Source organism: Budorcas taxicolor, chromosome X (assembly GCF_023091745.1).
Source record: "Budorcas taxicolor isolate Tak-1 chromosome X, Takin1.1, whole genome shotgun sequence".
Lineage (NCBI taxonomy): Eukaryota > Metazoa > Chordata > Mammalia > Artiodactyla > Bovidae > Budorcas > Budorcas taxicolor.
This window is the reverse complement of record NC_068935.1, coordinates 42,916,135-42,938,396: the sequence shown is the minus strand read 5'-3', so window position 1 is coordinate 42,938,396 and position 22,262 is coordinate 42,916,135. Positions and strand designations below refer to the sequence as shown.

The 22,262-nt window shown below is 35.8% G+C and overlaps 1 protein-coding gene across 1 annotated transcript in view; it reads right to left on the bottom strand.

Moving 5' to 3' along the window:
• Window positions 1–7,565: 7,565 nt before the first annotated feature.
• Window positions 7,566–22,262, bottom strand: part of LOC128069412 (P2R1A-PPP2R2A-interacting phosphatase regulator 1-like) — a 38,140-nt gene continuing 23,443 nt past the window's right edge. The window contains exons 4-6 of the mRNA XM_052662621.1: window positions 11,237–11,329; window positions 10,780–10,853; window positions 7,566–7,692 (exon numbers count right to left, since the gene is read on the bottom strand). Of these exons, the coding sequence (XP_052518581.1) occupies window positions 7,566–7,692; window positions 10,780–10,853; window positions 11,237–11,329 (294 nt within the window). The remainder of the gene's footprint in view (window positions 7,693–10,779; window positions 10,854–11,236; window positions 11,330–22,262) is intronic.

Sequence of the window (22,262 nt, the reverse complement as noted above, 5' to 3'; positions counted from 1 at the left end):
GTCACCACAATGAGAAGCCTGTGCACTCCAACTAGAGAACAGCCACCACTCGCCACAACTAGAGAAAAGCCTGTGCAGCAACGAAGACCCAGCACAGCCAAATAAATTTTTAAAAAATTCAAAGATGTACACATTTTGAAGGTTTTTGATACATACTAAACTTCCTCTAGAAAGGACATTAGGAATCTACCACAGTGAATTCATATACCACTTTCCCCATGCTCTCAACAGCTTTGTTTATTACACAAGTTTTTAAAACCTTGGATAATCAATGTGGCATGAGGATGTATTCTAAATCAAGTTTAAGAGAATTTTAGCTGAATGTCCCTTGACAACCCTAACATGCTAGCCTTAGCAGTTTTCTCTCCAAAGACCTCACACTTATAAAAATACTATAGAAGAATATGACAATGTAAACCACTGCAGAGTTTAATATGTCTAGTTAAGAAAGCAAACTATTGATGGACACCTAGGGTAAATCAATTTTCCTCCACTAAATTTAAAAAAATAAAGAAAGCAAACTAAACCTTTCCTCTCAGAAAAGTGGGACTAGAAATGAAAAGTACAGTGAGGTTCCTCTGCTGGATAATGTGATTTCAAATTATTTCTTTCCTCAGCACAAAGTCACAGACCAGGTTTTTGTGACATTCAAATATGTCCTTTTTCATTTGTGTTCAGTGGAGAGTTACCAAACACGAACCATGCTAAGAAATCAACTGAACTGCAATAAAGGAAGAAATTTTTCTTATAGCCATACAATAATTATCAAGGAAAAAGAAAAGGCTATTTTGCTGGTTATCTGCTTTTTAGTACTTGTTGAGCACTTCCAAATGTGTATTGGGATAGAATTTTTATAGTTGATATTGTTTTTGGCCCTGTCTCCTTTGCTACTCTGAAACAAATATACAAACTATATCTCTTTTTTTGTCTCAAGCTGTAGTTATAGCAGAAATAAAACTTTACGGTGAGTGTTTTTCACTCACCGTAATTAATAACGGTAAGTGGAACTTGTTATTAATATGGAACTCCTGAGAGGATCATTTTTCCACACAAAACAAGAAATCAGGGGGGAATTAGCTTTCCACATTTCATCATAAAGCATGCATAATTCATAGAAGAGAAGAAACTATTGATGAGGCTAAACAGAATGAATTTCTTATTGCCAGAAAGAATCAAAATATTAGGTAGAAAGCTGTCTAATTTCCTAAATATTTTCTTAAAGCCTTTTGAAGTTTAATGTCATCATGACTTTTGCTGTCATGCTAGCAAAGATGAAGGTAGATGTTTTTACAGAATCAGCAAAATTTTAAGAGGCAGAAGGTATCTTAGAAATATCTAATCCAACTCTGTTTTACAGATTGGAAATATGAAACGCAGACAGGTGACGTGACCTGCCCAAAGTCACACAGTGCCAGTGATAGAGCCGGAGCTACAAGTCAGGCTTTCCGACTCCTGTGCTCACTAATAATGTAGACTGGCCAGTCAACTGAAAGCTTGATGTGAACCAGTGTTAGCAATTTACTGTTTTGTCAGTAATGCCACAGAGATCTCCAATTTCACACTATAGCTTATTGGTCAATTTATAGGATTCAGTTAATAACTGTACCAATTTAACACATTTCTTCTGAGAGACTATGTCTCCCACTATTAAGAAAGTTGAGCAAGTTTCCAACATTCTATATGATGTGTGATACCTTATGGACATTTGTAAAAATTAATCTTATTTACTCTCAGGTTAAGAAGCACATTTTAAGAAATCTGTGAGATATCATGGAACTTAAGGGAAAGAAAGCTACCTTTTCACCAGAATAACTTATTATTCTCTTGCCTTTTTTAAATGTAGAATTTCAATGATCTGAGAGTGAAGTCTATGTATATGATAGATTTTTCAAGCTCAACTTTCTAAGATTTAAAATATTTAAAAACACTTCAGGCAAATTGTAATTAGTTTTCTCCATAGATATCCAAAGTACCATACATGCATTTTCATTATGGATATTTATATATAGTTGCTTCCAGGTGAATTTTAAAAATTCATTTAGAAGATGAGATTAAATATGCTGTAGTGGGAGTACTAATAATTCAGGGAGCAGGAACAAAGATTAATGCAGAATTAGAATCTTAACTCATGTGCTTTTAATAGCTCATTTGATTTGCCTCAATTCTAAAGAGCCAGTGAAACAGGCCACTGAGATACAAATTCTAACCCCATACCCCTTTTTAATGTAAGAACTTTCTAATACTGAGAACTGTCCATCAATAGAATGAACTGGCTGGCCTGTGAGGGATTCAGTCAATCACTTTGAAATCACAAGATTTTAAACCAAAGCTAAAAGACAACCTGTCTGGAATTCTTAAAAGGATTCCTGCATTGAGAGGGAGATTAAAAGACTTCTAAACTCCTTTAAACCACTAGACCATTCAGGTATGACCTAAATCAAATCCCTTACGATTATACAGTGGAAGTGACAAATAGATTCAAGGGATTAGTTCTGATAGGCAGAGTGCCTGAAGAACTATGGACGGAGGTTCATAACATTGTACAGGAGGCTGTGATCAAAACCATCCCCAAGAAAAAGAAATGCAAAAAGGCAAAATGGTTGTCTGAGGAGGCCTTACAAATAGCTGTGAAAAGAAGAGAAGCAAACGGCAGAGGAGAAAATGAAAGATATACCCATTTGAATGCAGATTTCCAAAGAATAGCAAGGAGAGAAAAGAAAGCCTTCCTCAGTGATCAGTGCAAAGAAATAGAGGAAAAGAACAGCATGGGAAAGACTAGAGATCTCTTCAAGAAAATTAGAGATACCAAGGGAACATTTCATGCAAAAATGGGCTCAATAAAGGACAGAAACAGTATGGACCTAACAGAAGCAGATGTTAAGAAGAGGTGGCAAGAATACACAGAAGAACTATACAAAAAAGATCTTAGTGACCCAGACAACCACGAGGGTGTGATCACTCACCTAGAGCCAGACATCCTGTAGTGCAAGGTCAAGTGGGCCTTAGGAAGCGTCACTATGGACAAAGTTAGTGGAGGTGATGTAATTCCAGTTGAGCTATTTCAAATCCTAAAAGATGATTTTGTGAAAGTGCTGCACTCAGTATGCCAGCAAATTTGGAAAACTGGAACTCAGCAGTGGCCACAGGACTGGAAAAGGTCAGTTTTCATTCCAATCTCAAAGAAAGACAATGCCAAAGAATATTCAAACTACCGCACAGTTGCACTCATCTAACACACTAGCAAAGTAATGCTCAAAATTCTCCAAGCTAAGCTTCGACAGTATGTGAACCAAGAAATTCCAGATGATCAAGCTGGATTTAGAAAACGCAGAGGAACCAGAGATCGAATTGCTAACATCTGTTGGATAATAGAGAAAAGCAAAAGAATTCCAGAAAAACATCTACTTCTGCTTTATTGACTATGCTAAAGCTTTTGACTATGTGGATCACAATAAACTATGGAAAATACTTCAAGAGATAGGAATACCAGACTACCTTACCTGCCTCCTGAGAAACCTGTATGCAGGTCAAGAAGCAATAGTTAGAACCAGACATGGAACAACAGACTGGTTCCAAATTGGGAAAGGAGTACAGCAAGGATGTATATTGTCACCCTGCTTATTTAACTTATATGCAGAGTACATCATGAGAAATGCTGGGCTGGATGAAGCACAAGCTGGAATCAAGATTGCTGGGAGAAATATCAATAATCTCAGATATGCAGATGACACCACCCTTATGGCAGAAAGTGAAGATGAACTAAAGAAAGAGCCTCTTGATGAAGGTGAAAGAGGAGAGTGAAAAAGTTGGCTTAAAACTCAACATTCAAAAAATGAAGATCCTGGCATCTGGTCCCATCATTTCATGGCAAATAGATGGGGAAACAATGGAAACAGTGACAGATGTTATTTTCTTAGGCTCCAAAATCACTGCAGATGGTGACTGCAACCATGAAATTAAAAGATGCTTGCTCCTTGGAAGAAAAGCTATGATCAACCTAGGTAGCATATTAAAAAGCAGAGATATTACTTTGCCGACAAAGGTCCATCTAGTCAAAGCTATGGTTTTTCCTGTAGACATGCATGGATGTGAGAGCTGGACAATAAAGAAAGCTGAGTGCCAAAGAACTGATGCTTTAGAACTGTGGTGTTGGAGAAGATTCTTGAGAGTCCCTTGGACTGCAAGGAGATCCAACCAGTCCATCCTGAAGGGAAATCAGTCCTGAATGTTCATTGGAAGGACTGCTATGGGGTCGCACAGAGTTGGACACGACTGAGGCGATTTAGAAGCAGCAGCAGATGCTGAAGCTGTGACTCCAATACTTTGGCCACCTGATGCAAAGTGCTGACTCATTGGAAAAGACCCTGATGCTGGGAAGGATGGAAGGCAGGAGGAGAAGGGGATGACAGAGGATGAGATGGTTGAATGGCATTACTGACTCAATGGACATGAATTTGAGTGAGCTCTGGGAGTTGGTGATGGACAGGAAAGCTTTGCGTGCTGCAGTTCATGGGGTCACAAAGAGTTGGACATGACTGAGTGACTAAACTGAAACTGCTTTAAGTTCTAAGATTCTGTGATTTCACTATTGTCTTTCTCTGCTACTTTTATAGTACAGAGATCTTTTTGTATGTGTATTTATGGTCATACTATCTTAGACTACCTTGTATCATTATTTTCACACTTATCCTGCTTGACAATAGGAAAGGTATCTCACTCATTTTCATATACTGTTTTAATTATAGTTTGTGTACACAGAAAATATTCAGTACTTATTGAATATACTTGATATTGCAAACTCGATTAATTGATTTAGTCATTATAAATTTGAAGAACCATATCTTTTTCCTGGTCTGAGAATCTAACTTATTACTGCAGTGAGTTTTCATGTTAGGATAATTTTGAATGTTGCTCTTTTAGAAGATTATAAGTAAAATAGGAATATGTAATTGAACATGAATACATATTTAAGGATGCTTTTAAAATATTTGAAAAACATATTTCTACTTTCATTTATCCTCTTATTGAAAATGTGAAAACTAGCATATTTACATTTATAATATATATTTATAATATATTTATATATCATATATAATATATTTATACATATAATATTTATATTATATATTTATAATTTATATAAATTATTTATAAATTATAAATTATGTAAATATTAAAATAAATATAATTTATATTAAAATTTATAAATATATTTATATTTATAATTATAAATATATATAAATGTATAAGAAGACATACAAACACATGTAAATATGATCACCTCTTGTTCTCACACTTTTAAAGATGAGTTATAAGATAGGTGATTTAAAAAACTAATTTAAAATATTGGAACAATAAAAAATTCCCTAACCATCCTGTTGTGGGTTGAATTATGTCCACAGAAAGATAATGGTGAAGTTCTAACTCCCTGCACCTCTTAATGTGACCTTATTTGAAAAGAGGGTCTCTACAGATACAATCCATTTCTATTATTTTGGGCTACCCAGTTTGTGGTACTGTGTTATTGTAGCCCTAAGGAACTAGCACATGTCCCTCACTGTGAAAAATTGGTACGGCAGTTCCTCAGCATGTTTAGAATTACAAAACATGGTCTTATTATAATTTTTAAAACTTAACTACAAAATATCTCCTGTAAAACTTAGAATTGCTTTGATCTGAAAATTAATACATGGAAAATCATTTAAGAAATAGAGCCTCCCGATATACAAGTTCAAAACGTAATAGAATAGAAAACCAACCACAAGGTCCTCAATTCTGAGCATATTATAGTGAGTTGTAGCACCCTAGGATTCAACTAAAACAATAAAAACTAAGAAAATAGAGTGAAAGAAATTGTTTGAGTTGAAAAAAAGTATATTAGGATGAGATAGTCAAGATTACCAAGATTTCTGGATGAAAGTTCCTTACACGCTGAGTTACAGTCTCACCCTCATTGCTTACTTTCTCCATCCTTAGTCTTTGATCATTCTGAAAAACTTTTTTTTTTTTTTTTTTTTTTTGCTGAAGTGTCAAATAATGCATGGGGACCTTTTTTTGTCAATAATATATAATTTCAGCAAGTAACATCACTGCAATCATACCTCATTCTGTGAGAGCCCCCTTATATGTTCACAACTCATCAACTAATGTCTGGCAAGAAGCTAAATAACAAAGGCAATATTCATAGTTCACGTGTCCTAAGTTGATTTGTAGAATTCTATCCCAGTTTCAGGATGATCCCAGTCATCTCAGAAATATTCAGTTTCACTTATCCATAGGTGAATAGAATCTGCCCCACCCCCACCCCCACACACAATATATATCCATTCTAATCAATTCCATCACGGCCATTGACAAAAGATTCTTGATACCTATCTTTTTCCCACATGGGATACACATACATCAGATTTCAATCATTCTGATTATTTCTAATGACAAAGAAAAACATTTAGTAAATATTTTAGATAGCCATTTCTACCTTCATTAGCTGAGGAAATTTAAACCAATTCTCAACTTCATTTCATGAAGATATAACACATTTCTATTTTTCAAAATGCTAATACTAGCCCCAATTACTTAGATCACTTACTTTAGATTTAAAATTTTTAACAGATGATTTTTCTTATTTAAAAGATCCTTAAGACTTTTGAAGAGAAAATTGGGTTTTAAACAAATCATTATAACCCTTTGGAAACAACTGGAAGCACATGATTCTTGCAGAAAAGCCCTAACATATTAAGCCTGTATTTAATCAAATCAGTAGTCATGATGATGAATACAAGGTAATTCATAGAATGTAAAAGACCACAATTTATCCACATTGTCTTTTTTCACACTTAATTAGAATACAAAATTGATCAGGGATAATCAGGTTAAGTACAAATTGAGTGAAGCCGCAATTACATATTATTTTCTTGCTATTCAATTAGCTTCCATTCATCTTGCCTCCCCTACATATTTCTTCCCAACAAATTAAACATCCAAGGATTCATGTGAAAAATTGGCAATTCTTGGATCAGTACGGTATAACTAGCTTAGTTTTTAAAACTGCTTTTGATAGATGATTTTTCTTTACAGAATGGAAACTAGCAATTACTGAAAATATTAAAAAAAACTAGCATAAATATTCAGCACATAATCTTCAAAATCATTTTACCTGTTGATTAATGGAACGATTATATTTCATTAGAATGTAAATTTTATTTATTTTTTATTCACCTAAATAGAGCTCTCAATTTTTTTTTTTAAGTCAAGGCGCAGCATGTTTCTATATATTAGCAACCTGAAGACGTATGATTGTATCTTCAAGATACATCTTGTTTGGAAAATATCTTTGAAAGTATTACTACGTTGCTTTTAAGAGCATACACAGGAATTAGACATGCAAGTTCTGTAGATAAACAGAATTTTAGGCAATTGAGAAAAAAGATAAATAAGAAATAGTCAATTATATCACAGACAATTCTGTTACTGATCCAACATGTGTGTGTGTGTGAGAGAGAGAGATAAAGCAAGTGAGTGCATGTGTGTTTCTCCATTGGGGAGAAAGTCTTAGGATGAGTGAATCATTTAGTTGAAAGTTCATCAATTACAATAAATGGAGAACTAGAATCAGAAGGCAACACAGGAGAGTTTGTGACAGTGCTGATTTTCGCTGGTGAATTGTGAGATGATCCTGCACTACTGTTGTTTCTATCAAGAACATCTGAGTATAGATTAGGAAAAGAAAATGCCCCTCATTGATAACAGAATTCAAGAGATCTCTGCGCTTTGTGTACAATTGAATGCAAAATGAACAAGGAGTTGGCACTGGTTACAGGAGCAGTTTCATAAGAGGAGTAAAAAAAACCAACAGTAATGATAATAAAAATCCATTCACTGTGTTTCCCATTTTGATTATTTGCTTTCTTGGCACACTTTTAAATCATATGCTCAGCCTAAAAAAGTCCAAAAATCCAAGGTGGAAAAGATGGGCAGATGACTCTTTCCTAAGCTTGCATTTTTATGTATTAATATTTCTCTAATACCTCTTAATCTAATGCCAAAAGCCCACTTCTAAAAATGTGTCTACCATATACTAAGTGTTGGGTAGAAGAACTAGTTAATAATATCCATTTGGGATAGTCATTTTATAAACCTTACTAAAAATATTTCATAATATACCACACTTTTGAATATGTACAATAGCCAAAGTAGACTGAAAAACCCAAAGTAACCAATGAATGCTCAAAGTCTCATGTTAATACTTACCACATATTCCTATCAAACACTAGGATTAGTATCAGAAGAAAGCATGGTGGTTGTGTCTTGGAAAATTCTCTTTGGATGGTGTTCAGATGTCATTTCACCTATGACAAAGAATGCATATCAAGGTAGATATATTTTATCTAATGTGTTTATTATGCTTTCAACTGCAAAAGTAAAACTTGTTCATTGCAATTAATTTATAAAAGAAAAACAAAAGGAAAAATGTTTACATTGCAATTATCCAGAGATCACTCTTTTCAGTAGTTCCTGAGTATGTGTGTATATGTGATTGTTTTTTTAAACAAAATTGGATTTGCACTGTAAATAATGTGATATGTAATCTACTTTTTATGATTATAATTTTTCTCATATTATTAACTAAATTCTACATGTGTTTATAAAGCTATGTATTAAGGATATACCATAATTTAACCTCATTACTTATTTTAAAACTTCAAGTTATTGCTATCCTTATTTTGCTAAACATACACAATGAACTAAGTAGATGGATTTTTTTTGTAGATACAATGAACAAATATATTTTTTCAATACTATGGAAAACATTTAATCACAGAAAACTGCATTGTTAAAACCTTGACTTTGAAGGAAATGTTACACATTAACATGATAACCAGGTCTGAATGTGAGTAAAACTGATGATCAAGTTTATAACTTATTGTGTGTGTTTAGTCACTAAGTTGTATCTGACCTTTTCGTGACCCCATGGACTGTAGGCCGCCAGGCTCCTCTGTCCATGGGATTTCCCAGGCAAGAATATTGGAGTGGGTCGCCACGTCCTTCTCCAGGGGAAATTCCTGACCCAGAGATTGAACACGTCTCCTGTATTGGCCAGTGGATTCTTTACCGCTGAGCCACCAGGGAAGCCGTTCTCTTCTGTCTTAGAACATAATGAGAACATGCTGAGTTTGTTATGTTGTTAGGAAGACTGCCACTAATTTATGCCAAATGCATGGAACACTGAAGTCTATTTCAGTTTCCTTCTCTCTAGTTTTATGTTCCTCCTTCTCCTTCCTTTACCTTTCTCCTTCCATTTCTTCTTCTTTCTCCTTCTTCTTTCCCATCTTAACGGATTTTTCACAAATATACATTTTTAAGTTTACTGTCCTTTCCCATTTATCCATTTCCCCCTCCCTATTATAGTTAAACTTTGTACTAAGCCTATAATTCAGTAGTTATATCAAGAAAAAAAAGGAAATAAATAGCTTAGTGAGGCAGGGATGAGAAATGGGATCCAGGACTGTAGGAGTTTAAAAAAAAAACAAAACTGCTGTTCTTTCCCTATCCTTTCATTACTGAGTAGGTTTGTAATTTTCCATATATTTAACCAAAAATAGCCCACATAAACAAGTTAACCATCAAAGGACATACACATTAGTATATATTTTTCAGTGTTGTAAGTGGATCTAATTTGTGTCAACTTATTCATATGATATTAATGTGTACATGTGGTGGCAGGGCAGTGCAGGGGTTGAGATTCAGCAGAATACTTGATGACTGACTCACTCTGTTTATTCATTCCCCATCTTGTTTCAGAAGGTATTTAAGGCAACTAGTTGACTAAACTGGAATTGAATTTTTCAATTCACATTTATATGGCACTTGATAGCTCTCAAAATGTCTTTATATATAGTTTCACTTAAGTAAGACAAATGGCCTCTAGTAATTTATCAAATATATTTTAAATAAATAAATCCTTTTAAATGAATTTATGTATCATACTTGATTTTATATGATATCTTACAAAAATAATAAGTTATACTTATTTCTGTTGGTAGGTAAAAGTACCTTTTCCTTTCAGTGGGCCAAGAACACTTGATCTAATAGTACTGGCGGCACTTTGACTTCTTCTAAAATAAAATGATCATAATCATTATAAGAAAACATTTGAATAAGATCAGCTGTGACTATTTCATTATAACAGATCTAAAGATATAAATTAAAAGAGAACTCTATGTAGTATCCCACAATACATGATTTCATTGTTTGTCTGTAAATGTAGGTAAAAACAGGAAAGCCTCAGGGACAGCAAACTGACTTGTAGCTAGAAGGACCCATAGTCCTGGCTCTGACCTGCCTTGAGTCCAGGTGAAAATCATGGATGAATGAGAGGGTATGGTTGCTAAAAGTTCATTTAAGAGTTAACTCTGATCCTTATGAACAACCTGAGTCAGAGGAAAACTATGTCAGACAGTGTTAACGAATTACTGATTCTTCAGATGTTCACATGTTCTCACATGTTCTTAGTCACTTGATTCTTTTCAATAACACAAAATTATAAACCAAAACAATGGTATTTTAATTTAGCTAAGAAGACATTACTTTTTCGGTTGTCATGGAACCTGGATCTCTCTCTCTATATATATTTTTTGTCTGTACCTTGTGGCTTGCAGGATCTTACTTTCCCAGCGAGGGATTGAACTCAGTGTAATTTCTTTTAAGTTTTCTCAGATTCTTGTTTTATAAGCAATTTGGTATTTTCATGCAATAGAAACTTACATTGTAAATCATTGCATAGGACTAGGAATAGGACTTGGAGGCAAGCCGGTGCATCTCACACAAGTTTGTAGTGATGGAGAAAAACATTGCTAACACCGAATTGGAGCAGAGGTTTTAAAACCACCACTTTTCTCAGAAAGCACATCAGTGGTTTCCCAGAGGTGGAGGTGGTGGGGAAGGAGATCAAGTGCAAAAGATCATGAAGAAACTGTTTAGAGTGTGAAAATTGTTCTATATCTTGATTATGGTTACAGTTACAGGATTGTACACAATTCCCAAAATTAATCAAATCATGTACCTAGAAGTTGGTGACTTTGGTAATACATAGATAATAGTTTAAGAAATAAAAAAGGAAGGGAAAACTGTCATTTAGAATCAGACATACTATAGCAAAATATGTCCCTCAAAAGTGAAACATTTAAGTCTTACCAATATTTCAAGGGACACAGACTTTTAGACACTCCTTTCTTACCTTGCCAGTCACCTCGGTGAGAGAAGCTGCTGCAGATGCTGGAATTAAATCAGTGCAGTTTGCAGAAGATGGTTTCTGTACCTCGTTGTTCTTCTGTATAAGCAGAAAGCAGGAACAACTGTAGCACCTATTGCTTACTTATCAAATACTGAGGTGACAGATATGGCATGGGGAAGGGAATCCTTACTGCATTAGTGGTTGTACCATGGAGCTCTCATCATCTTAAAGCAAGCGGGGAACCCAAGATTCACTTCAATAAGCAAAGGAAACTTTTGCCTTTTGGGAAAGAGAGCTACATACCTGATGAGGGGTTTCCCTCACACCTCCAAAAAGACCTAGAATGTGGGTACTCATCATTGAGCAATACTTAATATATACACAAATCCTAAATTTCAATCTTTCTCTTTGGATTTGACCTGTGCTTTATTATCAAAAACTACAGTACTTGTCCAGGAAAGGATCAAAGAAGATTTGGTTAAAACTAAGATACAAATGGGACAGCAAAAATAAACAGCTATAAAAATGTTTATAGATTTTTTTTTACATGGACAAAATCAGGACTACACAATTCAGGACTTTAAAATATGCCCTTTTCTTCTCCAAGACACAAGTAAAGTTATATTACATGTTTCTTTCTTCCTTCTAACACACTTGGAGATTTACTCACTCACTCATACCAACACCTAAAGTAATTAGAATTGAGTTAGTTAAAGGACTCTAACCGCCTCTAAAAATTGTTTTAGTACCAAAACATGAAAAATGACAGCCTCCAGAGGTTATCTATTCATTCTTCAGGTGCTATGCTGTGATAAGTTGCTTCAGTCGTGTCTCTGTGACCCTATGGAGCCCACCAGGCTCTTTTGTCCATAGGATTCTCCAGGCAAGAATACTGGAGTGGGTTGCCATGGCCTCCTGCAGGGGATATTCCTGACCCAGGGATCAAACCCGCGTCTCTTACATCTCCTGCATTGGCAGGTGGGTTCTTTACCACTAGCACCACCTGGGAAGCCCTCTTTCTTCAGGACTTATTCCTAAATCAGAGACAGATGCCCATCTAAGGCAGTCTGGGCTCAAAATAAGATGTCACTGCTTCTGCTGATAATTCATTTCCCTACCTAATAATCTCCAAATCTAGAAACTGACATCTAAGCAGAATCTCGTCTACTCAAATTTCAGCTAAATTCTTACTCTGTCATTATCTGAAATACCCATGAAAAAGAACACTAAAGATGTTCATGGAAAAGAACTCACTCAACTACCACAACTGAGTAATTATAATATGTACAGGGACATTTAAAAATGTTAGCAAGGATTGTAACTACATTTAAAACATGCAGCATGTTTAAATGAAAGGCTGTACATTAAAATGTTAGTAGGAGTATATGTGTTACAGGCATAGAAATGCAGTATTTTCCCAGTAAATCCATTGACTGTGGTTTAAAACGCAAACATATTATTAATAAATTACATAGAAGGGCAAAATCATTTATAACTTTTTCATCTAAGCATTCAATCAGCACAACTGAACTTTTTTTAGACTCACTTGGACAGAGAGGAAATTGGTCCACAGAAACAGTGGTTTTGTATAAGACAACCACTGATTTTGAACCCAACTCTCAAACAATTAGTTACTTTATGCTGCTGCTGCTAAGTCACTTCAGTCGTGTCTGACTCTGTGTGACCCCAGAGACGGCAGCCCACCAGGCTCCCCCGTCCCTGGAATTCATCTAATCAATTCATTAGAATTGATTCTAATTCTAATCTCTCTTCTAATCTCTCTCTCTTCTAATCTCTCTTCATTCAAAAGAGAAAACATCAAACATCAAACTATTTTTCCAACCATTAATACTATGATATTAATAAATATTACTCAGAGCCCAACAAACTCAATGTCTTTCAGCATGGGTTTGCTTAAGCAAATGATGGTACAAGCATGATTTAAATCTAGTCATTGACATTGAAAAATATGTATTACATATTAAGTAGGAAAAAGCCACAAATTATTTTTATGTAAAATTTTAAATGAGAGGTGTTCAGAAGGATGTTCCCTCAAAAGTTAGCTGCTGCTACTGCTGCTGCTAAGTCGCTTCAGTCGTGTCCGACTCTGTGCGACCCCACAGACGTCAGCCCACCAGGCTCCCCCGTCCCTGGGATTCTCCAGGCAAGAACACTGGAGTGGGTTGCCATTTCCTTCTCCAATGCATGAAAGTGAAAAGTGAAAGTGAAGTTGCTCAGTCGTGTCCGACTCCTAGCGACCCCATGGACTGCAGCCCACCAGGCTCCTCCATCCATGGAAGTTTCCAGGCAAGACTACTGGAGTGGGGTGCCATCGCCTTCTCCCAAAAGTTAGCAGTCCTTATCAATGTGTAGTGAGGTTCGTAGCAATTTGTTCTTTCTTTCTCTGTTGTTGTTGTTCAGTCACTAAGTCATGTCTGACTCTTTGCGACCCCATGGACTGAAGCACGCCAGGCTTCCCTGTCCTTCACCATATCCCAGAGCTTGCTCAAACCCATATCCATTGAATCAGTGATGCCATCCAACCATCTCATCCTCTGTCGTCCCCTTCTCCTCCTGCCTTCAATCTTCCCCAGCATCAGGGTCTTTTCTAATGAGTCAGCTCTTTGCATCAGGTGGCCAAAGTACTGGAGCTTCAGCTTCAGCATCAGTCCTTCTAATGAATATTCAGGACTGATATCCTTTAGGATTGACTGGTTTGATCTCCTTGCAGTCCAAGGGACTTTGAAGAGTCTTCTCCAATATCACAGTTCAAAAGCATCAGTTCTTTGGCATTCAGTCTTTTTTATGGTTCAACTCTCACATCCATACATGACTACCAGAAAAACCATAGCTTTGACTAAATGGACCTTTGTTGGCAAAGTAATGTCTCTACTTTTTAATACGCTGTCTAGGCTGGTCATAGCTTTTCTTCCAAGGAGCAAAAGTCTTTTAATGTCTTTCTCTGTACTTTACCATATTGTTTGACCTTTTTATAGTGTGTGTTTTTCACATAAATAACCCACATATGGAAAGACATCCTGTGTTTGTGGATTAAAAGATAATACTGTTAAAAAGGCAATACTACCCAAAGTGATCTACAGATGCAAGGTAATGCCTATCAAAACCTCAATGGCATTTTTTGCTGAAATATAAAAATGATCTTGAGAAAAAAGACTAAACTTTGGAGGACTCACATTACCCGATTTCAAAACTCACTACACAAAGCTACAGTAATTAAAATAGTGTGGTTCTGGCATAAGGAGAGGCATACAGACCAATGGAATAGAAGAGAGAGAGCCTAAAAATAATCCCTTGTATATATGGTCAATTGATTTTCAACAAGGATGCCAACACCATTCAAAAAGGGAAAGAATGATCTTTTCAGTAAATAATGCTTGGAAAACTGAACATCCACATACAAAAGAATGAAGTTGAACTCTTTCTTACACTATATACAAAAATTAACTCAAAATGGACCAAAGACCTAAACGTAAAACTATAAACCTCTTTGAAGAAAACAGGGCAAAAGCTTCGTGTCGTTGGACTTGGCAATGATCTTTTGGATATGACACCAAAAGCATAAGTAACAAATGAGAAAAAATAGGGCAAAATCTTTGTGCCATTTGGCAATGATTTTCTGGATGTGATACCAAAAAGCAGAAGGAATTATATGAACAAAAGTTTAGAGGAAAGAAAGAATATGCACGTTGGAGAACAGTGAGACTAGCTTGGCTGGAAAAGAATTTGCACTATAAACAAGAAAGAAACCTGGAGTGGTAAGAGAGCATCAGATTTAAAGAATCTTAAATAATCAAAGATTTTGAATTTAACGAGTTTGGGCAGAATAGCATAGTTGTTAGGACCACCGATTCTGGAGACAAACAGAACTGAGTCAAATCCCAGCTCTATAACTTACTACCTGTGTGACCTTAGGCAAACGCTTAACCTGAGCCCCAGTTTCTTGATCCTATGAAGATGATAATAATAATAATAAGGATAATGAGGTGGTTGTACAGTTCCTGTTAAAAGGTCTGGCACATAGTAAGTGCTCAATACAGCCTATCTCTTCTTATTAGCACTCAAAAGGTAATGGGAAGCCATTCTAACTTTTTACAGAGGAGAGAAAAAGGTGAAATAATGTTGACTTTTTAAAAAGCTACTTTGGTGTTGATTGTGGAAGTCAGATTAAACTAGCAGAGGTAGGAAATCTATTAGAATATAATTAGAATATTATTACTGTAATCTAGACCCAAGGGACAGAAGAAAGTAGTAATGGGAACAGAGAAGGTATTGTCAAGGAAGAATTAATAGGATTAGATGCTTAATAGGATATAGTAGAAAAATAAGGAAGAACTGAAGATGAACCTATAGCTCTGAGTCTTAAAACTGGGAGACTATTTTGATGCCATTATGGAAAATGAGGGAAACTGGGAAAGGAAGTTTAAGAAGTTAATCAGTCTTTTAAACAATGGAATCACATTTTCAACAAAATGTAATTGTTAGTATAGTTCTTCCATTTAACATTTATTTAGATGCTTTTGTATAGTGAGAAGCTCGAAGTATTTTGTAATTCACTCAATTCACAAGTAAAGAGCACGTTTTCCCAGAAGTAGGACAGAATTTTGCTTATTGTTTTTCCTATTGAAACTTGGAGCATTCCCCAACATCAACTATTTTAGGATTGTTAGTAAAAGTCGGTTGACACTTCTAATATTTATATCTTGCCAATTTCTAAAATGGATATGAGATAGTTTATAATAAAATAAGATTGTTAAAATAAGGATAAAAGGTCAAAAGCTATGTAACTGTCAAGGGCAAAGAGTACTGTATGGTAGAAACCTAGGTTAAGGAGATTTGCTGCACTTGAGCACTGAAGTTGGTTTTCAGTCCCTTAGTATCTAAAAAGAAAATAGTCACCCATTTTTGCTCTCTGAAGGAGAGTATGCCTGAGAGATTTTAGTTGCCCAGTGGCACATTCCTCAATGAATTCTTGTTGAAAGAATAAAACAATTTGCAAACTAAGATCAAATTAAGTTTCTTTAAAACAAGTTAAACTATTCCCTTAGAGAAGTAAGAGACAGTAGGTACTTTGCAGGTTCCAAGGAAAACTCAAAACCAAATCACAGAAATCTAATGCCATTGCTTTGTTGTTACTCAGTCTCTAAGTCACGTCCAACTCTTTGTGACGCCATGGGCTACAGCATACCAGGCTTGTCTGTCCTCCGCTATCTCCTGGAATTTGCTTAAAGTCATGTCCATTGAGTCAGTGATGCTATCTAACCATCTCATCCCTCTGCCACCCCCTTCTCCTTTTGCCTTCCATCTTTCCCAGCATCAGGGTCTTTCCAATGAGTCAGCTCTTCACACCAGGTGGCCAAAGTACCAGAGCTTCATCTTCAGCATCATCCTTCCAATGAATATTCAGGGTTGGTTTCCTTTAGGACTGACAGGCTTGCAATATATATAATATATATATATATATATAATATATATCAAATTATTATAGACCTTATGCTTATACAATGTTATATGTCAATTATATCTCAGAGCTGAAAAAAAAAGAAAATTAATTTCTCACTTGATGTTCTCAAGCTCTCTAATGCATAGAAAACAACTAACAACTAGAATCAAGGAGAAATTGTCCATTAACTGCCCAGTAGAAAAACGGTAACTTAAACCATACCCTTACTTAAATGTTGACCCAGAACCTAATATTAACTTGGGGCTGTGTGCTTATTTTAAAATAAATGCAAGTATAATCAAATCAGTTTGTAGGAAATACAAGGAATAAAAGAGTATATGAAACACTGTCACCTGGAAACAGAATCAAAATGTGGGGCTTTTCACAAGACAAATGGCCTGTTTCTTCAGTAAGTAAGTGGCATGGAACAAAATCAGGAGAGGAAGGCTGTTTTAAATAAAAGTGACCTAAAAGATCATGCTGGAACATGTTTGAATCACTGAAAAAGGCATTGTTTTGAGAATCAGGAAAATTTAACATGGACTTGTTACTCGATAAAATTAAAGAATAACTCTGTTAGATGTGATGATGGCATTGTGTTTATGTGAAATAAAACATCCTCAGATTCATACAGAGTATTTAAGGTTAAAAAGATATCAGAGATATACTTTATTTTTTATTTATTTTTTAAAATATAAATTTATTTATTTTAATTGGAGGTTAATTACTTTACAATATAAAGCACCCTCCTACCCCCAAAATAAAAGGGGATAGTTGAAAAATGATGTACAAAATATAATCAATAGTTAAAGCTGGATACTGAATACATGGAGGTTCTTTTTTGTGTGTTTTTAAATTTCCATTAAACAACTTTTAATGTAGTGTGCCAAGCACCACACATATATTAAATCTTTTCATCCTCACAATAATCCTATAACGTAGCTACTATTAGTTCCCCCATTTTACTAAAAAATGAAATTAAATTAAATAATTGCCTTTGTTAATGTCAGAGTGAAAGTTCAAAATGTAATGAGGCAAGAAATACACATTTCTGTTTTGTACCTAAAAGGTTAAGTTTAATAGCTAAAAAGAAGTCATGGTTAAAGAATACATGTAAAGAAATATGCAGCTTAAGATATTTATCAGACCATTAAACTGCTGAAAATAAGCCTTAATTTTCCACTCAGTCAGCACCCAGACTGAAAGTTAATGTTGTTTCTATTTTCCCATTTCATTCATTTTCTACCTGTGCTCCATTTTATTTTAGTTTTAATTTTAGTTTTATAATTTGATTTAAATTTTAGAAATTTTAATTTATTTTTTACTGAAGTATAATTGACCTACAATGCTATGTTAGTTCCAGGTGTACAATACAGCAATTCAATATTTCTGTATATTACAAAAATGATCACCACTGGTGTTTCATTTTAAATGTTTATCATATATATTCTGCCACTATAGAAGTAAGTTGCTTTACAGTTTATATTAATAACCAGTTAAATTAGTCCTGATTTTCAAACTTCATAATCAGATAGAAATATATAATCAATTTTAAAATATCTGGTCTAATTTAGGGGAAGAAAAGAAAACTGCACAAATAAACCAGAGGTCACTTTAACTACTAGCTTTAGGTTCTTTCATTAAGAATGTCTTAAATGGCTACATACTCATAAAGACAAACAGCAAACGAATATCTTACTCATTAAAAAGTAAAAGAATCCTTTAAACCATACTTTTTTGCTAGTGGATGATAAGTGGGGCCTAGGGAAGCCATGGTGCGGGAGAGAGAGGGCGAGGAAGCAGGAGCTGGAGAAATAAAACCTAGGGTTACAGGACAGTCTGGGTTTTGTGCCACTGGAACTTGGTGAGAGTAGCTGTAAAAGAATTCAGTAATTTGGGGCTAAGTCTTGGCTTGATATTTGTTAATGCTGAACATCTTTGGTTTCTGACCTTGTAAGTTTCTTGTAGGATGAAATGAGCCCACAGATGGGACCTATTATAGTGCTAAGTGAATAATAAGTGCTTAATAACAGTTAAGCTCCCCTACTTGAACAAAAGTTTGCTTGTAGCTGGGTGAAAAAAAAAATCCCACCACTCCTGGAGGAATGGTGATTTAATCTTTTTAATTCTGTGGCTAAGCCTTGGAAAAATCAAAGATTTAATTCTGTATTACGCTTTTACTATTAGACACACACACATACAACATAAGACAGATAGAATGTGTCCCTGAACTCAGATCACTGAGAAGTGAACACAAAGTGATAGCATGAAGATCATTAAATGTGTCAAAAAATTTCTGCATCTGGGATTAAGAAAACTATGATAAACTATGACTATTGTGAACTTGAAAATTAATTTCCATATATAGCATTCACCATCTTTGAGATCCCTTGAAGAAGCTAGATTCAAGGTAAAAGAGTATGCAGTATTTCAGGAAACTATCAATTTGTTAAAATAGTTAATAACCCAAACAAATAGAGATCTCCTTAGTTGTTTTAGATTCTGATGTTTTTGCTTTTTTTAAAAAAACCATTCATGGAATTAAAAATTTAATCACTTGTGACCTCACTTAGAATTATTTGACCATAGGTATTTTTAAAAGAAAAACAAAATTTACTTTTTTTAATGAACAGCTGTCAGCTTTTCAAAACTTCCTACCTGTTTGATTTGATGGAGGTGACTGATGGAAGCATGACTGGGAGAAGATGGCACAAACTGAAATTTTAAAGATAAAAGTCAAGTTTTCTTTAATGTTTCTGATTATTTCTAAACATTAAGTCAATGTTGAATGGCCTAAAGTATTTCTTGAGTGCCTGATGCATGCTATCAATAGCACTAATTAAATTTAAAGATTTAAAAAATAAAAAGTCCAGTTGAATCATCTGAAATTATACTAATTGAAAATCTCTATATATCATAACAGAACAAAATAACAATTAACATAAATACAGGGCAGGAGAACATCAATAGAACATTTATCTCTAGCTTTCCCTTCTCAAGGCTTGAAGATCTTAAAATCACTTCATTTTTCCTTGCCAGTTTTAGCTCATTATCAAAACTTAGTAATAGGCATTACCCAGAAAAAATTGAAATGGTCATTAAATCAGTAGCTAATTTAATAAGCATGAGCTTCCCTAGTGGCTCAGTGGTGAAGAATCCGCCTGCAATGCAGGAGACACAGGTTTGATCCCTGAGTCAGGAAGATCCCCTGGAGAAGGAAATGGCAACCCACTCCAGTATTCTGGAGCCTGCCAGGCTCCTCTGTCCATGGGATTTTCCAGGCAAGAATACTGGAATGAGTTTCCATGCCCTCCTCCAGGGGATCTTCCCAACCCAGGGATTGAACCCACATTTGCTGTGTCTCCTGCTTTGCAGGCCATTCTTTACCTGCTGAGCCACCAGGGAAGCCCAAGAGTCAGACATGACTTAGCAACTAAACAACAACAACAATGACTTAATAAGCATAATAAAGAAAGAAACAAAATAACTCCAAACATCTTGGAATCTAGCTGGGGAAACTGAACTTTCATAATAAAGAATGATTAAGGGCAATCACTCACCTAGAGCCAGACATGCTGGAATGTGAAGTCAAGTGGGCCTTAGAAAGCATCACTATGAACAAAGCTAGTGGAGGTTATGGAATTCCAGTTGAGCTATTTCAAATCCTAAAAGATGATTCTGTGAAAGTGCTGTACTCAATATGCCAGCAAATTTGGAAAACTCAGCAGTGGCCACAGGACTGGAAAAGGTCAGTTTTCATTCCAATCCCAAAGAAAGGCAATGCCAAAGAATGCTCAAACTACCGCACAATTGCACTCATCTCACACGCTAGTAAAGTAATGCTCAAAATTCTCCAAGCCAGGCTTCAGCAATATGTGAACCGTGAACTTCCAGATGTTCAAGCTGGTTTTAGAAAAGGCAGAGGAACCAGAGATCAAATTGCCAGCATCTGCTGGATCATCGCAAAAGCAAGAGAGTTCCAGAAAAACATCTATTTCTGCTTTATTGACTATGCCAAAGCCTTTGACTGTGTGGACCACAATAAACTGTGGAAAATTCTGAAAGAGATGGGAATACCAGACCACTTGACCTGCCTCCTGAGAAACCTACATGCAGGTCAGGAAGCAACAGTTAGAACTGGACATGGAACAACAGACTGGTTCCAAATAGGAAAAGGAGTACATGAAGGCTGTATATTGTCACCCTGCTTATTTAACTTATATGCAGAGTACATCATGAGAAACGCTGGACTGGAAGAAGCACAAGCTGGAATCAAGATTGCCAGGAGAAATATCAATAACCTCAGATATGCAGATGACACCACCCTTATGGTAGAAAGTGAAGAGGAACTAAAAAGCTTCTTGATGAAAGTGAAAGAGAGTGAAAAAGTTGGCTTAAAACTCAACATTCAGAAAACGAAGATCATGGCATCTGGTCCCATCACTTCATGGGAAATAGATGGGGAAACAGGGGAAACAGTGCCAGACTTTATTTTGGGGGGCTCCAAAATCACTGCAGATGGTGATTGCAGTCATGAAATTAAAAGACACGGAGGGGGGTTCATGTTTGGGAACACATGTAAGAATTAAAGATTTTAAAATTAAAAAAAATAAAAAATAAAAAAAAAAATAAAAGATGCTTACTCCTTGGAAGGAAAGTTATGACCAACCTAGATAGCATATTCAAAAGCAGAGATATTACTTTGCCAACAAAGGTCCATCTAGTCAAGGCAACGGTTTTTCCAGCGGTCATGTATGGATGTGAGAGTTGGACTATGAAGAAAGCTGAGCACCAAAGAATCGATGCTTTTGAACTGTGGTGTTGGAGAAGACTCTTGAGAGTCCCTTGGACTGCAAGGAGATCCAACCAGTCCATCCTAAAGGAGATCAGTCCTGGGTGTTCATTGGAAGGACTGATGCTGAAGCTGAAACTCCAATACTTTCGCCACCTCATGTGGAGAGTTGACTCATTGGAAAAGACCCTGATGCTGGGAGGGATTGAGGGCAGGAGGAGAAGGGGACGACAGAGGATGAGATGGCTGGATGGCATCACTGACTCGATGGACGTGAGTCTGAGTGAACTCCGGGAGTTGGTGATGGACAGGGAGGCCTGGCGTGCTGCAATTCATGGGGTCGCAAACAGTCGGACATGACTGAGCGACTGAACTGAACTGAACTGAAGGGTAATCACGTTCAAGGAATTCAGCACATTTTATTCTTGCTTGTTCGGATACTTGTCTGGGCCAGGGGTCCCCAACCTATAGTGGTCCGTAGCCTTTTAGGAAGTGGGCTGCACAGCAGGAGGTGTGTGAGTGAAGCTTCATCTTCTACTCCCCATCTCTTGCATTACAGCCTGAACCATTCACACCCCACTCCATCACCCCCACCCATGTCTATGGAAAAATTGTCTTCCACGAAATCTGTCCTAGGTGCCAAAAAGTTTGGAGACTGCTGGTCTTGGCCCTTTGTCTTTTGCAGGACTATTTTCTCCTTTTTGGTCTTTTCTCAGAGCTTATGAAGAACCATACAAGAGGGAGATGAAAGAATAGAGAGATGTAAACTGTGTGAA